Source organism: Ochotona curzoniae, unplaced genomic scaffold (assembly GCF_017591425.1).
Source record: "Ochotona curzoniae isolate NIBS_2020 unplaced genomic scaffold, NIBS_Ocur_1.0 contig_523, whole genome shotgun sequence".
NCBI lineage: Eukaryota > Metazoa > Chordata > Mammalia > Lagomorpha > Ochotonidae > Ochotona > Ochotona curzoniae.
In genome coordinates this window covers 10,679,340-10,703,198 of record NW_024466459.1, presented here as the reverse complement: position 1 = coordinate 10,703,198, position 23,859 = coordinate 10,679,340, and the positions used below count along the sequence as shown (strand labels likewise).

At 58.9% G+C, this 23,859-nt stretch overlaps 1 protein-coding gene across 3 annotated transcripts in view; it reads left to right on the top strand.

Annotated features, from left to right (window-relative positions):
- Nucleotides 1–23,859, top strand: part of RPTOR (regulatory associated protein of MTOR complex 1) — a 209,586-nt gene that overhangs the window by 38,059 nt on the left and 147,668 nt on the right. For all 3 annotated transcript variants that reach the window (XM_040989809.1, XM_040989808.1, XM_040989807.1), the window contains exon 2: nt 11,971–12,073. In XM_040989809.1, coding sequence (XP_040845743.1) covers nt 11,971–12,073 — 103 coding nt within the window. The remainder of the gene's footprint in view (nt 1–11,970; nt 12,074–23,859) is intronic.

The following is a 23,859-nucleotide window of genomic DNA, read 5'->3' as shown; positions in this document are numbered from 1 at the left end:
AGCAGGCTGAATGCGAGCCTGGCGTCCCTGGTGTCCACCGCTGGAGTCAGCTCTTCGAGTCCCCTCTGTCCTCACTGACCGGCTTGCCAGCCTTCCTCACCATCTTCTGTTTCTTCATCTCCTCTCTTTCCCCCATTTGCGCATTTTTACCACGTTCGTTACACCGTCAGCTAAACAAAATGTGAAACATTCATTTCCTATTCCTGTAAGTGCACCGAGAGCTGGATTCTACAGCAGGGTGACAGGCAGGAGCTGCGTCTGGATTGTGTTCATGTAACAGGCAATGTTCCCACAGTTGTCAGTGATTGTAGCTCGTTAAAATGAGCAAGTGTGTGTATCCCCAGTACAGAAGTGGAGTGGGTCTTGCTCAGTGGGCTGCGGGCCATGCACAGTCAGCCTTGTGAGGTACCGAGAGGGGGCACAGAAACCTGGGAAGTGCCTGGCCAAGGGGAGCAAGGAGCTGACGTCCTGGCCGTGTCCCTGTGTGCCCCTCCGAGTGCAGGAAGTTGTACGGTTTCCATGATGGTGGCACACCGGTGGAATGGGCCAGGAGCAGTGTTTTCTACCAGAGGGAAGCCCAGCAGGTTCCTGGGCTGTGTTCTGAAGTCATCCCTGTGGGCAGGGTGGCCAGGCAGGCTGGTGCCCGCCGTGCTGGAGACTGAGGGCTGCGGGCGAGTGGGCAGGGGTACATCTGTGGAGTGAGGGGTCAGTCTGCCCTGTGCTGCACCACCCCTGATGTCCCCAGCAGCCTGCCCTGTGCTGCACCACCCCTGATGTCCCCAGCAGCCTGCCCTGTGCTGCACCACCCCTGATGTCCCCAGCAGCCTGCCCTGTGCTGCACCACCCCTGATGTCCCCAGCAGCCCTGCCTGATGGGATTTTCTCCAGCGTGGAGCCCGTGCCCACGTGCCTTCCTGTGTGCTGCTGGCCCCTTCTGGTTTGCTGGTGGCAGAGCTCTTCAGCCTCTGTCGTCACTTCTGCTTGTGCAGTGTCCCAGCCTTGTGTCTCAGCATCCTGGCACGTGGGGCAGGTCTGGCAGGACGTGTTGCGCGAGGCCCCTGGCCATCTCTCATCCTCTGCTGGCCGTTGCTGCCGGCGCTTGGATGTCTGTCCAGAGCCCTCTCTGGGCCTGTGTGCTGTGTGGTGGCATCTGCCTGGGCATGCTCCCTGAGGAGCCTGGTGGGCCCTGCTCCCCTAGCTCCCTGAGACATCACTGGGATCCCTGCTGGGCCGTGTGTGCTTGATGGGTGACATTGTGGAGAAGCTGAAACGCGTCTCTGCCTCTGGTGTCTGTGGGAGGTGACCGCAGTGGCAGGGGAGCCCCCTCCGGTCAGAGCTCGCCCAGTCCACGGCCGGGGCCTGGTGTCCTGGGGTGGAGGAGTGGCCTCGCCCAGCAGGGCTGACCTGTCTGACAAAAAGCCATGTGCACCTGTGTTGCTGAGGCCCTGGGTGCGTTCCTGGGCTCACCTGGCCGGGGGGCAGGCTTCTCGCACATCCTCCAGGAATGTCGGTCTCAGGCTTGGTGGTCTTGTAGCACGCCACATTTCCTGGGGAGGCTTCGCTCTGCTCACACAGACATCGATGCAATGTGGCAGAGATGACCAGCAGCCCACAGCAAGGGTGCTGCCTGGATGTTATACCTGCTACTGAGCTTGGCGGGGAGGCAGCTGGCACGTGTGTCCCCTCTGGCCTTGGCTGACTGCTATGCCATCAGTGTCCTTAGGAGTCCTCCCCAGAGGCTGTCCATGTGAGCTTGGACATGGAGCTAGGAGCTCCCGAAGACCGTCACGCCCCGGGATGCAGGGACACCACCCCAGACCTTGTCAGCTGCATTGTGGGTGAAGCTGCCTGCCCTATTTATAATGCTTCCCCTTTCTGACCCTGTGCGCTGGTCATTTCTCATGCACTGTTTCTTTGAGCCACAGAGGGGAGGGTCGACTTGAAGACTTGCTGGCCAAGGAGGCAGCAAGGAGAGCCATTCACACCCATCCAGCTGAGCGAGGTGTGGGGGAGGGGTGTCCACGGCCTTCCAGGAGAGGGCAAGAGAGAGCCCAGGCGTCCCAGTTAGGGTGGGCGCCAGGGACTTCTGTGGACTCCGGAGTTAGGACAGGTCCCCTGGGGGCTGTGAAGGCCCTGTTTGCAAGGGTAGAAGGCTGCGAAGGGGCTCCTAGGGCCTGGCGGGGCTGTGGACCCCAGGGTTTTGGGAGCAGTGAGGACATGTCTGGCCTCCCGGAGGCTTGTGCTGGGTGGCCCCTTGCTGCGGGCCGGTGGCTGCGCCTGAGCAGCTTGGATGGAGAGTGGTTCCCATGGCAGGCACGGCTCTCAGAGTCGGATCACACAGCCTCCTCTGTTTCCTCCTGTGTCGAGGACCGCTCAGGATGTAAGGAAACTGTCAGAGCAGGCACCCGCCTGGCAGGTGCCTCTGCACTCCCTGTGGGTGGTCGGGGGCTTCCAGCTGGGGTTCCCTGCACAGGCCTTTGCCTGGCTGTGTCTTTCAGCTGTGCTGCGTAACCCTCGCTTCCTCTTTGCTTTGAAATCGTTTCCTTGCTCCTCTCGCTCTGCACCCTCACTCAGGCTCTTCATCCCTCTGGGGCAGGTGACCCTTCCCGCACGCACTGCCTTCCTGGTCTGGCTCTGTCGTCAGGCTGGTGCTTGTCTTCCTGAAGCACCCCTTTCTGCTCTGGCACCTGCAGTGGGGTGGGGATGAGGGCTGGGGCAGAGCTCCTGATGAGGCCCGGGGTGAGGACCACGCCCCCTCCCTCTGGGGTACTCGGACCTGAGGGTGCTGCCACGAGGAGGCTGCTGTGTAAGCAGACATTGAGCTGTACTCTGTGCTCAGAGCTGTTCCTGCTGTGACATGCCATGGGCAGTGCCTCCTGGCCATGAGGGAGCCTGTGTGTCTGTGCGGGTCACCTGGTGGAGCTGTGCCTGGCCAGCACGGTGCTGGCGAATGGGGAGTGAGAGCAGTGAGTCCCGACTGGGTGACACTGCGCGAGGCTGCTGCCGCTGCCGAGTCCACCGGCCTCAGCGAAGGCGGAGTTGCGCCAGTGCTGCTTCCCCTCCCTGGACACGCGTGTGGTATGTGGGAGAGCCTGCTGGGTTGGGCAGGTGCTGAAGCTGCCAAGTGACCTCGGGTCCTCTGGCCTGAGACACGTACCCCAGCTGCTGAGCGTCATGTCTCCTTGCTGAGCTCCCCCTTTCATTCCTGTGTCCACAGACTGTGTGGAGCTCTCATCCATGCCCGCCGTGAGACAAGTCCCTTAGTGTGGTGGGAATGCCATTTCTATAACCCCCTCTCCAATCTGCTTACTGAAACACACTTGGAATGGTGGGAGAGGGCAAGTGTGCACAGCAGGGCTGGGGTTCCCCCCACTTGGACCACCGGGACCACTGGGGCACAGCAGGGCTGGGGTTCCCCCCACTTGGACCACCGGCACCACCGGGGCACAGCAGGGCTGGGGTTCCCCCCACTTGGACCACCGGCACCACCAGGGCACAGCAGGGCTGAGGTTCCCCCCACTTGGACCACTGGGGCACAGCAGGGCTAGGGTTCCCCCCACTTGGACCAATTGGACCACCAGGGCACAGCAGGGCTGGGGTTCCCTCCACTTGGACCACCTGGACCACCAGGGCACAGCAGGGCTGGGGTTCCCCCGACTTGGACCACCGACACCACCGGGGCACAGCAGGGCTGGGGTCCTCCCCGCTTGGACCACCAGGGCTCCCGGAAGTGCATGTCTGAGGCTGGGGGGCAAGGAGGAGGGCTGCTGGTCCCACTCCACTGTCCCAGGCCACTGTGCTCACTGGAGATACCTGTGTGTCACAGCTCTCCTGGGAGATGGGCCACAGTCTGGCTCCCCCCATTTGCCATGAGTACCCTAGTGGGTTGTGCAGCCCAAGGCTGTTTGCAGAGGCATGTGGCATTCTGCTGGGCACCTGCCAGACTCTGGATGCCCTTGGGCTCAGCAGTTGTCTATGTCACAGTTTGAGTTCTGTTGAGTTACTTCAGATGCGTTCTTGTGCATGTCGCCTTCCCAGGTAAGGAGGCTGAGCGGTTAAACAAGTGAAGAGCAGCAGAGCCTGTAGGTGTCGGGGGGTGTGAAGGCTGGACTCGCCTGTGGCTCTCTCCATGAGGCCTACGGAGCTGGATTCCATAGCAGCTTGGAGGTTTGGGGGCATGTGGGGCTTTGTGAGAGCTGCCGTACCCCGGGAAAGCTGTGGAGGGTGGCCTGGTCCTTGGGTCCCTGCACCTGGCTGTGGGCCCCGGAAGCTCCTGGCTTCCAGCTTTGGGCCAGCACAGCTCTGGCCACTACAGCCGTTTGAGTGCTGAACCAGTGGATGGAAGACCTTTTTCCCTCTCTCCTATCTCAGTGACTCTGCTTTTCAAATAAATAAACAAATGCATAAATCCTAAAAAAATTTTTAAAGTAAGAAAATGTACCTTTTGCCTTTGCTTTGTATTAGGTTTTTCGGGGTATGAGATTTTTAAAATGAAGATTTAGGGCCTGGCGGCATGGCCTAGCAGCTAAAGTCCTCACCTTGAACGCGCCGGGATCCCATATGGGACCGGTTCTAATCCTGGCAGCTCCACTCCCATCCAGCTCCCTGCTTGTGACCTGGGAAAGCAGTCGAGGACGGCCCAAAGCCTGGGGACCCTGCGCCCGAGTGGGAGACCCAGAAAGAAATTCCTGGCTCCTGGCTTCGGATTGGCAAAACACTGGCCGTTGTGCTCACTTGGGGAGTGAATCATCGGACAGAAGATCTTCCTCTCTGTCTCTCCTCTCTGTAAAAATAAAAATAAGTCTAAATAAAAATTAAAAATAAATCTTTAAGAAATAGTGAAATATAAGCAGAACTTGACCAAAGAATAAAACACACTTGACTGTGATCTGAGCCTGGCTTCAAGTGACAGCCTGGGCTTGCACGTTTGGGGACCTTCCGCTCATTTGCATCCCGCGGTCCCCAGGCAGCCCAGGGCTGTGACAGTGGGAGCCTCCTGGTCGCACAGCAGCTGCCGGCGCTGCTGTCCCAGTCTTGCTTTGATTCAGGTTTTGATGTGCTTCCTGCAGGCCCCCTTGCTCGCTTGTGTGCAGCAGTTTTGGGGTGGGGGCTGGGTTTCCCTTTTGAGCGACGTGGTGGCTCGCCTCCCTGCTCCTCCAGCCGTGCCTGCTCTGCGCCGTGCGTTTCAGTCTCCGGCTTCTTTATGAATGACGCATGCGTGCAGTGTCGGCTCTGCCAGCGTGGTTGCCTGATGTTCTGGAGTCATAATGAGTGCTTCGGGGAATTGGGTGGCTCTGCCTCAGGCTGGCCGGGGCTGCGAGTGCTGCCGCGGCCTGGCAGCCTCAAGCTTGCGTTCTCTTTGTTTCCACGTGGGCGGAGAAGGCCGCGGGGGGCTGCACGATGCTGCAGGTGTCCCTCAGGTTGGCCTCTGACGTCCTGTTCACATTTAGCGCTACCTCTAGGTTGCCTGTATCTGTAGCCTGTATCCCCAGACCCAGGAGAACTTGGGGATTTGATCTGGAGCTGAGGTTGGTCCCAGGTGCAGTTGGGAGGAGGCAGGGTGCCCAGCCCCAACTGCAGGTTCGAAATCCACAGCGCTTGGAGCACGGACTGCTGCACGGCTGCTTGGCAGCAGCACTTGGCTGCAGCGGGGTGCGGTGTGGCGAGCTGTGCTTGTCTGCCTGATCTGTCAGGTCATGCTGCCCACCGGGTGTCTCCTGGCCCTCCCCAGGGGCTGTGGCGCGTGGTGCCAAGCCGTCATTTTCTAACTGTGGGATTCCACATCTTAGAGCACCTCTGGCACCAGACGATGAGAAGGGGCACTGCCCAGGGCCCCACTGCCTGCTGGGTCCTGGTGGCCTCTCCCACCTGCGGTCCTCAGTGCTGGTGGCGCCTGGTGGGGGGGATCCTGGCCCTTCCCGTGACCTCAGGGGAGTCCAAGCCTGGGGACCCGGGGGCAGCCGCAGGGTCTGAAGGCTCCCCCGCCCTCCAGGTCTGCCCAAATCCAAGGCTGTAGGGGCTTCTTATGGTGTCACAGTTGCTCTCGGTGATGTCCCCTTCAGACTCACAGAGACCTCTGTGTATGTCACAGCGTTGTTGTAAAGGACTTTGCTTTAAAATCCACAGGGTTCCTTTTATATTATTGTGCATTTTTGGTGTTCAATTTGATTGCCCTTGGGCCCAGCACAGTAGTCTAGTGGCTAAAGTCCTCACCTTGCACACACAGGGATTCCATATGGGCACTGTTTTTAGTCCTGGCAGCCCCACTTCCCATCCAGCTCCCTGCCTGTGGCCTGGGAAAGCAGTCAAGGACAGACCAAAGCCTTGGGACCCTGCACCCGCATGGGAGACCCGGAAGGGCTCCTGGCTTCAGGTTGGCTCAGTTCTGGCTGTTGCGGCCCCTTGGGAGTGAACCAGCAGATGGAAGAGCTTTCTCTGTCTCCTCTTTCTGTGATTCTGACTTTCCAATAAAAATTTTTAAAAATCTTAAAAATTTTTTGATTAGAAAAAATCTATATGCCTAAAAAATTCTTAATTGGTGTTATTTAAAAAAAAAGCATTAATCTAGAAATTTTGGAGTGGAGTTGCCACAGAAATGGAAAAATATCCAAAAGGGCCTGGCGGAGAAGTTAGGATTTGCACAGCTGAGGCTCCGTGCCCGTGGTCAGCATCTGCAGAGACCCGAAGTCCTTGCTGGCCTGAAGTATCTCCACTGGCAAGCTCCTTTGCCCACTTGGGGGATGGCGTCGGTCCCGGGGTCAGGCTGCCTGTGCCTGTGGTTCTGGGGGTCTCCCCAGGAGGTGTGATACAGGCTGTGGGCTGGGTGGGCCTTGTCCTCATGGCTTCATTTGCGTGCTGTAACTGACTCCCTCCTCTGCCTACCCTCCTGTCCCCGGCTCAGCGGCCCCCGAGAGGAGCCGACCCCCCCCCCACCTGCCCCCTGTGCCCGGCTCAGTGACCCCCAAGAGGAGCCGACCCCCCCCCCTCCTGCCCCCTGTGCCCAGCTCAGCGGCCCCCGAGAGGAGCCGATCCCCCCCCCCGCCTACCCTCCTGTCCCTGGCTCAGTGACCCCTGAGAGGAGCCGACCCCCCCCCTGCCTGCCCTCCTGTCCCCGGCTCAGTGACCCCCAAGAGGAGCTCTCACTGTGGTGGCAGGGTGACAGTGCAGGTGTTTGCTCCCAGGGGAGCTGACCTGCAAAGTCAGAGGTGCCAGCCCCAGATCAGGAGGCAGGGGTGCCATCCCCAGAGTGTGTCAGACTCAGGGGGCTGCCTGCTGCCGCCCAGCTCCTGAGCAGGCACAGCCCAGGGCAAGGTCACCTCAAGGTGGGGGCACGCCCTCAGGCTGAGCTCGCCAGGGAGGGTGAAGAGGAGGAGCCTGTCGTGGCCCAGGAAGTAGGTGTCCCCTGTCTTGGTTTCCGGGCCTGGACTCGGAGCAGCATCTGGAAAACTTGGCTGAGGGGAAGTGTGGCTGCCCCACTGCACCCACTGGTTTCTGCTGTGGGCTCTGACCTGGTGCCAGGCTCGTGAGCGTCAGTGTGTGAGGGAGAGTGTGTGTGTGTGAGCAGATGGGGTGCGTGAGTGTCTGTGAGGGATGGTGTGTGTGTGTGAGCAGATGGGGTGCGTGAGTGTCTGTGAGGGACGCTGTGTGTGTGTGTGTGAGCAGACGGGATGCAGGTGGACGTTAGTGTGTGAGGGACTCTGCGTGTGAGCCGACGGGGCGTGTGAGCATCAGTGTGTGAGGGAGGCTGTGTGTGTGAGCATACGGGGTGTGTGAGCCGACGGGGCATGTGTGCAGACGGGGTGTGTGAGCGTCAGTGTGAGGCACCGAAGGCTGAGTGAGGGCAGGTTCGCGCTGAAGCCAGTGGGCAGCTGCAAGCCCGGCTGGCTCAGCACAGCGAGAGGACGTGAGCCGCAGGCTGCTGGTGGCATAGAGTAGCTGCAGGAGCGTGCTGTATGGAAGTTAGGTCAGCTCGGTCGCTCTTGCAGCGTCTGGCCTGACCTGTGGCGAGGTGAAGTCTGGGTTCGCGTGGGCTTTGGGGCAGCGTCAGGCTGGAGGTCAGGGTGCCTTCTGTGGGGAGCGGGAGGCATGCTATAGTGTGAGTCCTCCGACGTTTCTGGGGGTCCTCCTGCTATGAAACAGGACGAGACTGGTGTTTGCTGCCGCAGCTGGGGGTTCGCCTGGGACCCCGGTGCCCCGGGTTGGGTCGGTGCCCCAAGCTGAGTGCCCTGGGAGCAGCATGCCTGCTTTGGGCAGGGGTTCTGCCTGTGGGAGTTCCTGGCCTGGCCCGCTCATCATGGGCACTTGGGGGGTAGATGAGTGGATGGGGGTTTTCTGTCTCTGCATTCCACAGTTGAATGAGTCTGTCAGGACTTACTGCTGAAGAGAACTGCACCTGTTGCTGAGGGGAGCAGGGCTCTAAGAAGGGGCACCTGGTTGGCTGGGCACAGAGTACTGAGAGGACGGCGGCTTGTGGGTTGTCATTTTAATCAGAATCCCCAGTGGGGGGGAAATTGAATTAGTGATTAATTCGGAAAAAATGGGTGAATATATGGTAGGTAAGTGACATTTAAAAAGTTAGGAAAAAATCTGGCTTGTCATAATGAAGTGTAAACATGGCTGACATAAAGCAGCTAGGTTTTGGGGGAGACTTGGCAGGCATGTTGTGGGGTGTGCTCATGCAGCCCTGATCAACTGAAGATTGGCACAGTTGGCTGTCTGCCGTGCCAAGGCAATACCCTGAGGGCTCAAGGGTCGTGGAGGACACAGACCCTGGGACAAGGCGCTGGATTCCTCACGTTCCTCAGGTGGTTGGTGGCTGGCCCATGCCCCGCACTGGCTCGGGAGCAGGGACGCTGAGAGCTTCTGCAGGAGATGTGGGTGTGCCGTGAGTGTGTGGCCTGGAGTGGCGTCCAGGGAAGCCCCTGTTGAATCCAGCACCCAGGCTGAGCGTGGGGTGACCAGGAGCTGCCGGGCGGCCAAGCTGAGGGTGGGGGAGGGGCTGAGGCTGAGGTGATGCTGAGGGCCTGGGATGGAGGGGCCGGGCGTGCCTTGGGGCTGCCCCAGTAGCGTTGGCCCCCAGCAGACAGGAGCTGACAAGTGGGAGTGTGCTCCAGTGTAGTGAGGAGTCTGGTTGGGGGAAGTGTGTGTGGCTGTGTGAATGGGTGGCGTGTACCCATGTGCACTGTGAGCACAGCTGCACGCAGGGGCTAGGGATGTGACACTGACATGATGTGGACACACCCAGGTGATGCTCAGGAGACGTGCGAGAAGGCCAAGGGCGATGTGCGGCCAGGGCTGCACTGACACAGCCCTCTGCTCAGCAGGCCCCTGGCTGGAGGCAACACTGTCACTGAGGGAGTCGCCTCACGGAGCAGACACCGAGTCCCATGGCAGACAGGGACAGGGGACAGGTTTCATCCTAAAGATGGATTTTTAAAAATTTATTTGAAAGGCAAAGTTGCAAAGAAGTGGGTGGGGAGGAGAGATACTGAGAGATGAAGAGGTTTTTCCATCTGCTGGTTCACTCTGCAAATGCCTGCAGTGACTGGAGCTGGGCCAGGCCTAAGCCAAGCGTCAGAACTCCATCTTGGCCTCCCGCATGGGTGTAGGGCCTGAAGGCTCTTCCAGACACGTCAGTATGGATTTTGGAAGTAGACTAGCTGGGTCCTGAACTGCTGCCCAAATGGGATGTTGACATCACAGGCAGAGGCTTCTTTCCTATAGATCACAGAGCCAACCCTGTAGATACAATATTTCACATGTAAAGAGTGCATGGAAGTTAATCAGGAAAACCCGGCAGGCAGGACGTGTGAGCAGTGTAGGGACCGGCAGTTCACAGGAGGCGAGCAGGCAGGCAGGACGTGTGAGCAGTGTAGGGACCGGCAGTTCACAGGAGGCGAGCAGGCAGGCAGGACGTGTGAGCAGTGTAGGGACCGGCAGTTCACAGGAGGCGAGCAGGCAGGCAGGACGTGTGAGCAGTGTAGGGACCGGCAGTTCACAGGAGGCGAGCCCAGGAGTCCTCAGTGCACAAGCATTGCGAATGCAGAAGGAACAGGCTAAGTCAGTACAGGACAGTTCTTCTCATCAACACAGTGGTTTTATACAACCAGAAGAGTGGTAGGAAAAGTTCAGTGAAATGTATCAAATATCTTAAAATGTTTGTCTTTTAATTCAAGAACAGTATTTCTGCAGAAAACAGTATTTCTCTGTAGAAAAATGACTCCAGCCTTGGATTCCTCCCAGCCCCACTCTAGAGCCAAGGAATTCTCATTGACTGAGCTCGGAGGGCACAGGGACAGCTGCGTTAACGTGTGGCTGGAGGAGCAGGGTGCTGGGAGGAGGTGGACTGGCTGCGGGCATTGTGAGCTCTGGACACTGCATCCCTGAGCTGTGCACACTGCATCCCTGAGCTCTGCATCCCTGAGCTGTGCACACTGCATCCCTGAGCTCTGCACACTGCATCCCTGAGCTGTGCACACTGCATCCCTGAGCTGTGCACACTGCATCCCTGAGCTGTGCACACTGCATCCCTGAGCTGTGCACACTGCATCCCCGAGCTCTGGACACTGCATCCCTGAGCTGTGCACACTGCATCCCTGAGCTCTGCACACTGCATCCCTGAGCTCTGCACACTGCATCCCTGAGCTCTGCACACTGCATCCCTGAGCTGTGCACACTGCATCCCTGAGCTCTGCACACTGCATCCCTGAGCTGTGCACACTGCATCCCTGAGCTCTGCACACTGCATCCCTGAGCTCTGCACACTGCATCCCCGAGCTCTGCACACTGCATCCCCGAGCTCTGCACACTGCATCCCCGAGCTCTGGACACTGCATCCCTGAGCTCTGGACACTGCATCCCTGAGCTCTGCACACTGCATCCCTGAGCTGTGCACACTGCATCCCTGAGCTCTGCACACTGCATCCCTGAGCTCTGCACACTGCATCCCTGAGCTGTGCACACTGCATCCCTGAGCTGTGCACACTGCATCCCTGAGCTCTGGACACTGCATCCCCGAGCTCTGGACACTGCATCCCCGAGCTCTGGACACTGCATCCCCGAGCTCTGGACACTGCATCCCTGAGCTGTGCACACTGCATCCCTGAGCTGTGCACACTGCATCCCTGAGCTGTGCACACTGCATCCCTGAGCTCTACACACTGCATCCCCGAGCTCTGGACACTGCATCCCCGAGCTCTGGACACTGCATCCCTGAGCTCTGCACACTGCATCCCTGAGCTCTGCACACTGCATCCCTGAGCTGTGCACACTGCATCCCTGAGCTGTGCACACTGCATCCCTGAGCTGTGCACACTGCATCCCCGAGCTCTGCACACTGCATCCCTGAGCTCTGCACACTGCATCCCTGAGCTGTGCACACTGCATCCCTGAGCTCTGCACACTGCATCCCTGAGCTGTGCACACTGCATCCCTGAGCTCTGCACACTGCATCCCTGAGCTGTGCACACTGCATCCCTGAGCTCTGCACACTGCATCCCTGAGCTCTGCACACTGCATCCCTGAGCTCTGCACACTGCATCCCTGAGCTGTGCACACTGCATCCCTGAGCTGTGCACACTGCATCCCTGAGCTGTGCACACTGCATCCCTGAGCTCTGCACACTGCATCCCTGAGCTGTGCACACTGCATCCCTGAGCTGTGCACACTGCATCCCTGAGCTCTGCACACTGCATCCCTGAGCTCTGCACACTGCATCCCTGAGCTGTGCACACTGCATCCCTGAGCTGTGCACACTGCATCCCTGAGCTGTGCACACTGCATCCCTGAGCTGTGCACACTGCATCCCTGAGCTCTGCACACTGCATCCCTGAGCTGTGCACACTGCATCCCTGAGCTCTGGACACTGCATCCCTGAGCTGTGCACACTGCATCCCTGAGCTCCCGCTGAAATCATGGACACTGCATCCCTGAGCTCCTGCTGAAATCAGTGCTTCTTCTATTGTGTTTCTAGATGAAGACAGTCAGCGTGGCCTTAGTCTTGTGCCTGAATGTCGGTGTGGACCCCCCAGATGTTGTGAAGACCACGCCCTGTGCACGTCTGGAGTGCTGGATTGGTGAGTATGGGCTCTGCCTGCATAGGGGCCCATGTACCTGGTGGGACTTGTCCCTTACTGGCCTACCTAGGGGCCCCAGTGCCCAGTAGGACTTGCCTCAAGGGGCCTGGGTGCCCAGTAGGACTGCCCCATCCAGGCTTGCCCTGAGATCCGGGCACCCGGTAGGAGTGCCTCGTCCTGGGCTGCCCTGGGGTCCGGGTGCCCGGTAGGACTGCCCCGTCCTGGGCTGCCCTGGGGTCCGGGTGCCCGGTAGGACTGCCCCGGGAACCGCTAAGTCCTTGTCGATGCAGTCACCTGTAATCCTTGCAGGGAAGGGATTTCAATGAATCTAGTAAGATGTTGTTTCTTGACTCAGGTAAAGTTCTCTCTGTCTTTTGAGGGATTTATTTATTTGTATCAGAAAGGCAAATTTACAGAGAGAAGGAGAGACAGCAGACCTTCCCTCTGCTGGTTTACTCCTCAAATGGCCACAATGGCTGAAACTGGGCTGATCTGAAGCCAGGAGCCTCTTGTGGATCTCCCACGTGGGTGCAGGGTCCCAAGGCTTTGGGCCGTCCTCTGCAGCTTTCCCAGGCCACAGGCAGGGAGCTGGATGGGAAGTGGGGCAGCTGGGACATGAACTGGCGCCCATGTGGGATCCTGGCACCTGCAAAGAGAGAATTTAGCCACTGAGTCATTGCACCGGGCCTTTCTCCTTTTCTTTTTCAAAATACTTCCTCTTGTTTTCTTCTCATTTGAAGGAGTCAGGGAGAGGAGCGAGCGTCCACTTGGTTTGCGCCCACAGCAGTCATAGGAGCCTGGCAGAGTACTGGGGCCTTGGTGTGGCACTCAGGCCTGGCCTCGCAGGGCTGTCTTACCTGCCATGCCACGTGCCCACCTCTCATTTTCCTTTTAAATTTGCCCTGTATCTGGCACTTCAGAGTAGTTTTAAATACTGCGGGGCAAAAAAAGGAGTAACTGATATGTGCCTGAAAATTTATTTATAGAAAGGTGAATTGAACCATTTCCAGCAAAACATTGTACAATATGTCACCAGCACAGTAGCTAGTGTTTGCCGGGTTCTGCTGGAGGCCGTGTGCGCTGATGACTCATTCCGTCTCAGCAGCCCCAGTGGCAGCTTCCATTCCTAGCTGTCCATTTCAGCGCTGAGGGTAGTGAGGCTGGTACTCAGCTTGCCAGAGTTGTCCTGCAGGTGGGTGGCAGGGCCAGGGCTGAGCCAGGGCGGTTCCGTTGCACCAGAACATGCAGGACATTCCGAACCGCAGGGCAGCCCACACATCTCCTTCCTGGAGAGCGACTGACTTGCAGGACAGTTACAGAAATGGAGGCGTGACAGACACCGTGACGGGATGGAAGAGTCCGTCTCCCTGTGGCTGCGGCTGCTGCGCCGGGGCTGAGCCGGGGCTCCCTGCAGGTGCAGGACCCAAGCATTTGGGTCATTGTCCATGCCTTCCCAGGTGTGTTAGGAAACATCTGGGATTGGAAGTAGAGCAACTGGGAAATGAACTGGTGCCCGATGGGATGTTGGCATGACGCATAGCAGAGTGTAGCCCATTGCAGTGCAGTGCCAGCCCCATATTCCAGACATTTAGACGATTTTTAAAAATCTACTTGAAGAGTGCAGAGAGAGAGAGAAAGACAGACTGATTTTTTATTCATTATTTTCCTCCCCAAATGAAGCTAGGGCTGGGCCAGGCTGGAGCCGGGAGCCCAGAACTGTGTCACTGGCAGGCGCCGAGGCACTTAGGCCGCCGTCTGCTGCCTTTTCAGCACGCGTCAGCAGGAAGGTGTATCCAAGCTAGGGACATCGTAATGGTGTCTTAACCCACTGTGCCACAGCACTCTGTAATGATTCCAGGTGTTTCCATGTGACCGTCACCTCCCGAGGCACAGCTTTCTTGCAGACACCTGGAGGAGGCACGTCTTGGAGGGCGTGGGAGTCCTGTCTTGGGCTTTGAGCCTTTGGTACCGCATTAGCCACTTTCTCTTGACTTCCTGGTGGAGGTGTGGGGAGGCTCCCGGGTCTCGTCTTGCGGACCCCCACAGCCTCGGCGCTCTGCCAGGGCTGGGCGCTGCTGTCACAGCGCTCTGGCCTGTAGGACCCATGTGCTCTGCTGTGGTCTTTCCACATCCTGAGCGGGACACCTCCTTCAGAACAGAAGGTGCTGTGTTGGAGGCGGGTACAGAGAGACAGTGTCCACTCTGATGACTCAGCTTCGCTTCCCGGCGCACTGCTCCTGGCCCCTCACCTGCCTGTTTCCCGGGTATATCAGCAGGGAACTGGGCCGGAAGGAGGCTGAGCAGCTGGAGCTAGAACCGGCCCTGACAGATGCTGTCACACATGGCAGGCTAGCCTGCAGTGCCACAGTGGTGCGCCCCTCCTTTGTTCCTGTAGCAGACGTTCCAGATGCTGCCAGCGTGCTTCGAGGGAGAACTCTTTCTGCCTGCGGAAGGCGGCCTCTGTGGCAGCACTTTCCATGCCCAGCCCTCTGGCCTCCGTCTGGATCTGTGCCCTCCCTGGTGCCTGCACGGTGGGCATTAGCCCCTGCTGACTGTTGCCACATCATTTGTCGCTTGTCACAGCAGAGTATAATCAGTTGCGTTCTGCCTTCTTCCTCTCGAACTGCCCTTAGGTCCTTTAGAATGAGGCTTCCTCGCCCAGGATCCTGTGCGCACTCCTAGAGACACCGGGTGCCCCAGACATGCGCGTGGTGGTCTCGGGGTGCAGCTGTGTCTGGGCTGGGGGTCCCGTGTTTGTTAGACCTTCCATGAACCTTTCCTCACATCCCCAGGGAGCCCCCACAGAAGCCCCTTCCCAGTTTCTTCCGGAGCCACACGGTGGGAGTGTGAAGGAGAAGGGCAGCCTGGCCTTGTGTCTGCCTCAGCAGCTCCGTGCAGGCTCTGTCATCGCAGGCCCTCCTACGTCCGATGTGACCACAGTCCTGCTTGGCTCTTAGGACGACACAAGTGGGCCTGTCTTGGTCATGAGGACTTGCCGAGTGCTTCAGGAAGAGCCTTGTGGCGTGTGGCTTGGGGACCAGGCTGCGGCTGGGGGTGTCTGTGGGCCAGGCCCTGTTCCCAGCTTCCTGTGGGTGGTGACTTGGGAGATGGCGGGGGTGCCTCCAGTCATGCTGCTGCCACCCTGGGGACAGTTACCAGCTGTTAGCTCCCGGCCTCAGCCTGCCCCACTCTGGAGCGTGAGCCAGCAAGTGAGAGCTGTTTGTCAAGTTGAAAAAGGATTTGAGGGAGCAAATTCAGATGGGGTGCGGCAGTCCATGTTTTACTTGTCATTTTGACGGAGCTGCAGGAGCTGCTAGCAGTGTTCTGGCAGCGTGTGACTTGGAGCCGGCCAGGGGCGGTCGCCGTCCCTGCCGAAGACTGAGCTGTGTCCTTCCTGCAGCCCAGAGCCCTCAGTGCTGTGCTCTGCTTTGCTCGTCTGCCCAGGGTGTCCCAGGCAGCTGCAGGAGCTGGGCCAGTGCCCCGTGCCTCTGACTCCCAGTGCAGGCCCAGGCTTGCCGCCTCGGAGCTGCAGGCTCGCTCCATCACCAGTGTTCTTGTGGTTCCGTTTAGGTCACGCCTCTTCAGGCACGTCAGAGGAAAGCCGCTGTCTCCACAGGGCGTCCTGGCAGCCAGCACGCGGCTTTGATTTATCCCATTAAGGGCCTCGCCACTCTTTTCTTGGTCTAGATTAAGTGGGCGCGCACCGGACTTCACTGGGAGCTGCCTTTGTAGCTGCTGCGAGTGCTGGGGAAGGAAGGCTTTGAGCCCTGGGCTCCCTTTGCCGGCACGCTGCCTCTCATGTCCTCCTCCCTCCAGATTGTAGTCTGGCCTCGCAGCTGCCTGCTGCTGAGCGTGGCCTGCTGCTGAGCGCGGCCTGCTGCTGGAGGGGCGGCTCTGGCCCCGGGTGGCTTCTGCCGCTCTGAGCTCCTCCGCACTGCCTGTCTCCCCCGGCTCCGCCTGCCCCAGGGCAGCAGCCGCTCGCCTTGCGGTGCCTGCTCTAGCCCCATGGCACGCGACCCACAGGAGCTTCTGTGTGTGGCTCCCAGGCCTTCTGACAGAGCGGGGCATGCGTGCCCACATGTGTGAGGAGCTAGTGAAGCGCTTGTGAGCTCTCAGGGTCACACATGTCCTCACTCAGGGTCACACACACGTGTCCTCACTCAGAGTCACACACACGTGTCCTCACTCAGAGTCACACACACATGTCCTCACTCAGGGTCACACGTGTCCTCATTTAGGGTACACACACGTGTCCTCACTCAGAGTCACACACGTGTCCTCACTCAGGGTCACACACGTGTACTCACTCAGGGTCACACATGTGTCCTCACTCAGGGTCACACACGTGTCCTCACTCAGGGTCACACATGTGTCCTCACTCAGGGTCACACACGTGTACTCACTCAGGGTCACACATGTGTCCTCACTCAGGGTCACACATGTGTCCTCACTCAGGGTCACACACGTGTACTCACTCAGGGTCACACATGTGTCCTCACTCAGGGTCACACACGTGTCCTCACTCAGGGTCACACACACGTGTCCTCACGGAGGGTCACACACACGTGTCCTCACTCAGGGTCACACATGTCCTCATTTAGGGTACACACACACGTGTCCTCACACAGGGTCACACGTGTCCTCAGGGTCACACACACGTGTCCTCACACAGGGTCACACACGTGTCCTCAGGGTCATGCACACACGTGTCCTCACTGGGGTGATGTTCATGTTGTTTCATGGTATCATTTTTTTAATTTTTAAAAAGGTTAAATTTTATTGCCAAATCAGAAATAGAGGAGGAGAGACACTGAGGAAGATCTTGAATCCAATGATTCATTCCCTGTTGCATCGTATCTTTAGGGCACTGGCTTAGGGCCGTTCTTGGATACCCAGATCCACAGAGTTCATGTCTCTGAATGAATCGCACCGGCTAGCACCACAGCCTCTCCATCCCACCTGGCTCAGATCCTGCAGGCCAGCAGTGGGTGGGAACCTCTGCAGCCCTGGAGGGCCGAGCGGAGCAGCCTGAGTGGGTGGCTGCAGCCTCCTGGGCCATGCAGGCTGACTGGGCGGGGCCTCAGTACTACTGTGTCCAGGCCACACACCTCACCCTGGCTGGCCTCCCGGCGCTCGCAGGTGCTGGCCTCAGCAGCTGTATCCTGTAGCAGGTGCCTGAGAGCGGAGAGCCAGATGTTTCCTGCCTGATGTAGTAGTTTGAGCGTTCAGTGTGCCAGGCAGCCGTGGGAGCCATACTTGGGCTCTGGAGGCTGGGAGTGTGTCCTGGAGAGACCGATCATCTTGCTGGCTTGAAGCTGAAGCGGCCGTGTTTGCCCGTGTGCACATGTGTGTGTGCATGCGTGTGTGTGTGGGAGGATCAGGGAATGAGAATTTGGATCCTGTTCTCCATATGTCTGGGCCCTGTGTGTGGGCTGGGTGCCCACTGGGAGGGGTGCATTCCAGGGAGCTGGCAAGCCACAGGAGCCGCCCGCTGCTGCAGAGGGGACAGCTGCCAACAGAGAGGAGTGCTGAGTGTCTGCAGTGGTGGAGTGGCGCGTGGAGCTCTGTGTTGGCACCTCTGCCCACTGTGCCCGGCCACCTCAGTTAACCCAATGATCTTTTCCTTCCCGGCTGTGGTACCTGCCCGTCTTCAGGCAGGCAGAGGGAGGTTGCTTCGTTTTATGACCTTACATTAAATGTTACGACAGTAACCCCCAGACGATGCCACTAAGAACTCCGTCGGGCTGCCCGAGTGAGCGGTGCATATGCGTAAGCAGGATGTGGTCTGGAGGAGGTGGGAGGCGGCTGGGACCCCTCGGTGCCAGCTCGTGGTGGGTGGTCACCTGTCAGGCGAGTTCCCAGGGCCCACGGAGGTCGTGGGAGGCGCGGGCCTTGTCTGTTGTGCTCCCTTCCCGTGTGCCCGGGCTCCTGATGCACAGGGCTTCCGGGGGTGGGCTCCGGGCTGGTTAAGTAGTCAGCGACGGTTGTGAAGGGAAACTGGTGCCACCTGGGAGGTCCGTGGCTGCCTCGCCCTGAGGGCCTCACGTGGACCCACTGGGGGTGAAGCAGAGACCCGCAGCGCTACACCCGCAACAGCCTCGGTGCTTACACCATGCTGCAGGTGCTTGCAAGAGCACATGCTGACCCCAGCCGGGATCTGGGGTGTGACACCTGCCAGCCCAGGCTGGTCACTGCCCCTGCATTCTGGGCATGGAGGCGTGCTGTGGCCCACCAGCTTGGGCCATGTGGGGGCTCTGTTCTGTGCCCACAGGAGCCTTGTTCTTGAGGCTCAGGGTAGGAAACCCCGTTTTCTCTGGCTGGTTAAGCTGGTGTCTCCAGCTAGTCTGCCCGTTCCTGGGGAGCACCGCATGGCTGCTGGGAGCCTTATCTCAGAAACAGAGCCTCCTGCCCTCCCCACACACCTGTTAGATGTCTCTGGCTGCTAGCTGAGTGAGGTGGGTGGGCAGCCGGCGGGGGCCGCCTCTGCCACTGTGCGTGATGCTACTTACAGAGTGCAGAGATGTGATGTTACGCCTAATAAAATACAGAGTTATTAAAAACTGTTGCTAATTTAAACATCACCCTTTTGCCATTGTGTGGTTTTTCAATCAAAAACTAGACATTCAAGGTTACACAGCTAATTAGTGGTGGAGTCCTTGCAACATACAGAGAAATTTGCAGTGGATCGAGTAGGCAGTCTCAGTAAATGACGTGTGCTAATGACAGTGGGATGTGCAGAGAGGATCTGCCGGCCGCCGTGTGGTTTCTGTCGGCTTAGTGCGGTGCAGGGCCTTCTCAGAGAGGTGCTAAGCAAGCCCCTCACGCGCGCGGGTGTTTTCCCGACCCAGCCTGGCCAGGAGACCCAGGCCGAGCCGCAGTCTGACCGGCCCCGACTCGGCCTTGTCCGCTGCATGCCTCGCCCACCTGTTTCTTACTTGCTGACCCTATGAGGGAGCGTGCCCAGCTGGCGCTGTAGGCCTCTGAGGGAGAGAAGGACGGGCCCGCTGTTGTTGCGTGTGCATCCTGCTCAGGCCTGTGGCGATACAGACAGCAGCAGGCATAGGACAGGCTGCTGGGAGGCCCCGAGAGTGACCGGAGCCAGTCCTATTGCTGCCAGCTCCTCAGCCCTCTCCTTGGGGGGCGTGGGGGATCGGACTGCCGTGAGATGCCGATGGGCTGTGTGGCACACCTTGCCGGCAAGAGGGCTTACAGAAGGCACTGATGCCAGCTCTGCCCACTTTGCCAGGCAGCCACCCTCCTCCTGTGTATCAAGGTGTCGCCATCAGAACCAGACAGAGCTGTGAAGAGGCAGGAGCAGAGGCGCCTGCAGCTGGCGCATGTTGGGTCCTCGCCACCCTGACCAGACCGCGCCGTCAGCAGTCCCCATGGCGTGCAGCTTACTCGAAGCAGTCACTGTCCCTCTCGCCCCTCACCCTCCTTCTGCTCTCCCCACACAGTCGTATTCTTGGGAGGAAAACATAAAATTAATTAATTACATGGTCTCAGACTAGACAGTGAAGGGCAGTGACCTCCATCTAGCTGTGTCCACCTGCGAGGCCCTGTGTCTGCTGGGGTGCTGTGAGGTGGCCGAGGGTGAGGCCCTGTGTCTGCTGGGACACTATGTGATGGCTGAGTGTCCACCTGTGAGGGTCTGTGTCTGCTGGGACGTCCTGAGGTGGCCGAATGTCCACCTGTGAGGGTCTGTGTCTGCTGAGGCGCCATGTGGTAGCCGAGTGTCCACCTGTGAGGCCCAAGGATGCCAAGAGGTGGCTGAGGAATGTGGTGGCAGCCTTGTGTGCCAGTGCTGAGGCTAGGGCCACTGGCGTGGAGAAGGACCCAGCTCCTGGTGAGGCTCCCGGAGGGGCCCCATTCCTGATTGACAGGCCGTTGTCCCTGGTTTAGTGGTGGACCTGTGTGGTGACCCCAGGCACTACCTTGGGTGACTGTGAGGCCGGAACAGGCCCATCTTCTTGGAGAGGAAGCCATTTCTGTGTTTCTACCGTGAACAACTGCTGGGAGTCGCTGGCCACGCTGACTGACACGGAGCTGTGTGGACACGTGCACCCGGGCTCCCTGGCTTCTTGTGCTCTGGCCGTGACCTTGGGCAGCCTGTACGAGGCCAGCGGTTCTGGCTCCAGCAGGCTGAATTCCTGGGCAGTCTGGCCAGACTGGGGCCTTAGAAGCCTCCCTCTCCAGGACCAGGGGGCGGTCAGCATCACAGCTCTTCAGAGACATTAGGCTGGCCTGATAGCCCCACGGAGCGTTGGCCACGTGGGCTCCATGGGTCCCCGGCGTGCCAGGGCTGTGTCCTAGCCCGGACGGCTTGCAGCGCATAGCCGGGTGCTGAGTCCTGGGATGGGTTTATTTTGGGTTTGGCTGGTGTGTGCATGCTGGTGAAGGTCAGGCAGCACTAGCATCTAACTCCCCTGGCAGGACGGGGCAGCCTCACTGCTGCCCTGGGCGCCCTCGGGCTCCTCCTCGGGCTCCTCCTCGCTGCTCCAGCACGACAGCTACACATCCATGTCTGTTAGCTACTTTATTTGTAAAAATGTTTACAATGTTTCTTTTAAAAAGATTTATTTTATTTTATTTGTTGGAATGTCAGATATGCAGAGAGGAGGAGAGACAGAGAGGAAGGTCTTCCATCCGATGATTCACTCCCCAAGCGGCCGCAATGGCTGGAGCCTCTTCCGGGGGGGAGTGATCCAGGAGCTCTTCCAGGTCTCCCACGCGGTGCAGGGTCCCCAGGCTTTGGGCTGTCCTCGACTGCTTTCCCAGGCCACAAGCAGGGAGCTGCATGGGAAGTGGGAGAGCTGGGACACAAACTGGTGTCCTGTGGGATCCTGGTGCATGCAAGGTGAGGATTTAGCCATGAAGCCATTGTGCTGGGACTTTGTCTTGTGGTTTATTTCTCAGAAAAGGGACAGGCAATGAGGATTTTTGAGAATTTATCTGAGAAGAAAAACTGTTTGGTCAGATGGGATTGTTTCCACAGAGACATTTGAAGGCCTCTGTATTGTGGGCCCCCAGCAGTGGCGTTGGGAACCCTGAGTCCCCTGTGGGCCCCCAGCAGTGGCATTAGGAACCCCGAGTCCCCTGTGGGCCCCCAGCAGTGGCGTTGGGAACCCCCAGTCCCCTGTGGGCCCCCAGCAATGGCACTGGGAACCCCCAGTGCCCTGATGTGCATATCTGCTCCAAGCTGCGGGTAAGCGGCGTGACGGTGACGGTGAGGTGTGTCGTGGGCTTCTTAGGCTTATTGTTTGTGTCGCTCGTTGAGCTTCCTGTTCTACACGTTTCTGTGTTTCTGTCGTCGGTTTTGGGGAGATTCTCCTGATTTTTTGTTGTTGCTTCTGTGGTTTGTTTCTCATTCAGAGACCCAGAACCTGACCAGGGATGCCAGGCCTTTGCTGTTGCCTGCAGGCCCGAGTCATTCACTGCCTGCTCCCTGGGGATCCCCCGGGGCGCCAAGGAGACAGGAAGAGGCTCCGGATGAACGTCCCTGAACCTCTGTGTGTGTGTTAGGGACATGGGAAGCACAGAGACGAAGAAATACTACAAGAAAGTGCCAGAAAAATATGCTTCTAAAGGGTTGCTATTTGAGCACAGCCTTGGCTTAGTGCTGCGGGTCCCATCACAGGTGCAGCGTCAGGCGTGGATGTCCCCGCAAACCCCTGTTGGGAAGCTTCCGTGAAAGCAGGGAGAGGGGCCATCAGCCGGCAGAGCTGCGGCCCTGCCCGCCCTTCACGGCCTCCCCCAGACCGTCTTTGCCAGCGGTAACGCGTGTGAATCCCAGCGTTTTCCCCACGGAACGCACTCCTCTAACATCCCCGCGGAGGTACAGGTGCAGGGGAGGGGCTGGGCTGCCCACCCTGGCACTCATGCCCTCTAGAGTCCTTCCGGATGATATGGGCAGTATTTCTTGCTCATGATAAAGATTGAAATTAAAATTGAGACTTGGAAATCTGCTCCTGTGATCCCAGCTGTCTCTCGGGGCTGGGGGACTTGTGAGCTCGGAGTGACAGGCACTGAGACCTGGCATTGATTAGTGCTGTCTGGCCCTGGAAGGTGCGTGCCCACCCATCCGGTGGTTCTAGAAGGCTCCCGGGGGAGGACTTGAAGGATCTGGCGTGGCTGGGATCTGGTCTGGAATCAGGGTTGCCCGCTTGTCTTTACTGCTGGCTCCTGGCCCTGCACTCGCAAGGGCACCTGTTGGCCGAGCGGCCGGAGCCGACACACCGTGAGCCACTGCCCACACAGCGGCTTTTACAAGAGATCATTTCTTTTCTGTGTAATGATTATTCATGTTAAAATACAACAGGTTTGTTGCTGTTTTTAAGTGCAGGAATAAAATATTTTTAAATGTTCTCTTTAATTTACAAACACGTAGTGATGGAAACAGCCCACCTAAATGAAAGCCTCCATGACCCTGAAGGTCTGGAAGCCAGACGTCCTGCTGTGGTTAGCCGTGAGTGTGAGAGAGACGGGGTCAGTGTGGGAGAGAGCCGTGAGTGTAAGACGGGGTCAGTGTGGGAGAGAGCCGTGAGTGTGAGAGAGATGGGGTCAGTGTGGGAGAGAGCCGTGAGTGTGAGACGGGGTCAGTGTGGGAGAGAGCCGTGAGTGTGAGAGACGGGGTCAGTGTGGGAGAGAGCCGTGAGTGTGAGACGGGGTCAGTGTGGGAGAGAGCCGTGAGTGTGAGAGACGGGGTCAGTGTGGGAGAGAGCCGTGAGTGTGAGACGGGGTCAGTGTGGGAGAGAGCCGTGAGTGTGAGAGAGACGGGGTCAGTGTGGGAGAGAGCCGTGAGTGTGAGGGGGGGGTGTCAGTGTGGGAGAGAGCCGTGAGTGTGAGAGAGACGGGGTCAGTGTGGGAGAGAGCCGTGAGTGTGAGAGACGGGATCAGTGTGGGAGAGAGCCGTGAGTGTGAGAGAGACGGGGTCAGTGTGGGAGAGAGCCGTGAGTGTGAGGGGGGGGTGTCAGTGTGGGAGAGAGCCGTGAGTGTGAGAGAGACGGGGTCAGTGTGGGAGAGAGCCGTGAGTGTGAGAGAGGGGTGTCAGTGTGGGAGAGAGCCGTGAGTGTGAGAGAGGGGTGTCAGTGTGGGAGAGAGCCGTGAGTGTGAGAGAGGGGTGTCAGTGTGGGAGAGAGCCGTGAGTGTGAGACGGGGTCAGTGTGGGAGAGAGCCGTGAGTGTGAGACGGGGTCAGTGTGGGAGAGAGCCGTGAGTGTGAGAGACGGGGTCAGTGTGGGAGAGAGCTGTGAGTGTGAGACGGGGTCAGTGTGGGAGAGAGCCGTGAGTGTGAGAGACGGGGTCAGTGTGGGAGAGAGCTGTGAGTGTGAGAGAGACGGGGTCAGTGTGGGAGAGAGCCGTGAGTGTGAGAGACGGGGTCAGTGTGGGAGAGAACCGTGAGTGTGAGAGAGACGGGGTCAGTGTGGGAGAGAGCCGTGAGTGTGAGAGACGGGGTCAGTGTGGGAGAGAGCTGTGAGTGTGAGAGAGGGGTGTCAGTGTGGGAGAGAGCCGTGAGTGTGAGAGAGGGGTGCCAGTGTGGGAGAGAGCCGTGAGTGTGAGACGGGGTCAGTGTGGGAGAGGTGCCTGGGGTCGACACGAGAAAGTTCTGCGTCCCCAGCCCTCGGGCCGTCCCTTGTTCCTGTGGCGCACAGAGCCAAGGAAGCAGTGTGGGTCATTGCTGCACGGCCGCCCTGGACACAGGGCCGTGGCAGTCCGTGGGGGTACAAGGAGCCACGGGAGCCGAGTGGGCAGAAGAGAGGGGCCGGGGCTTTATCCCAGGCTCGGCTG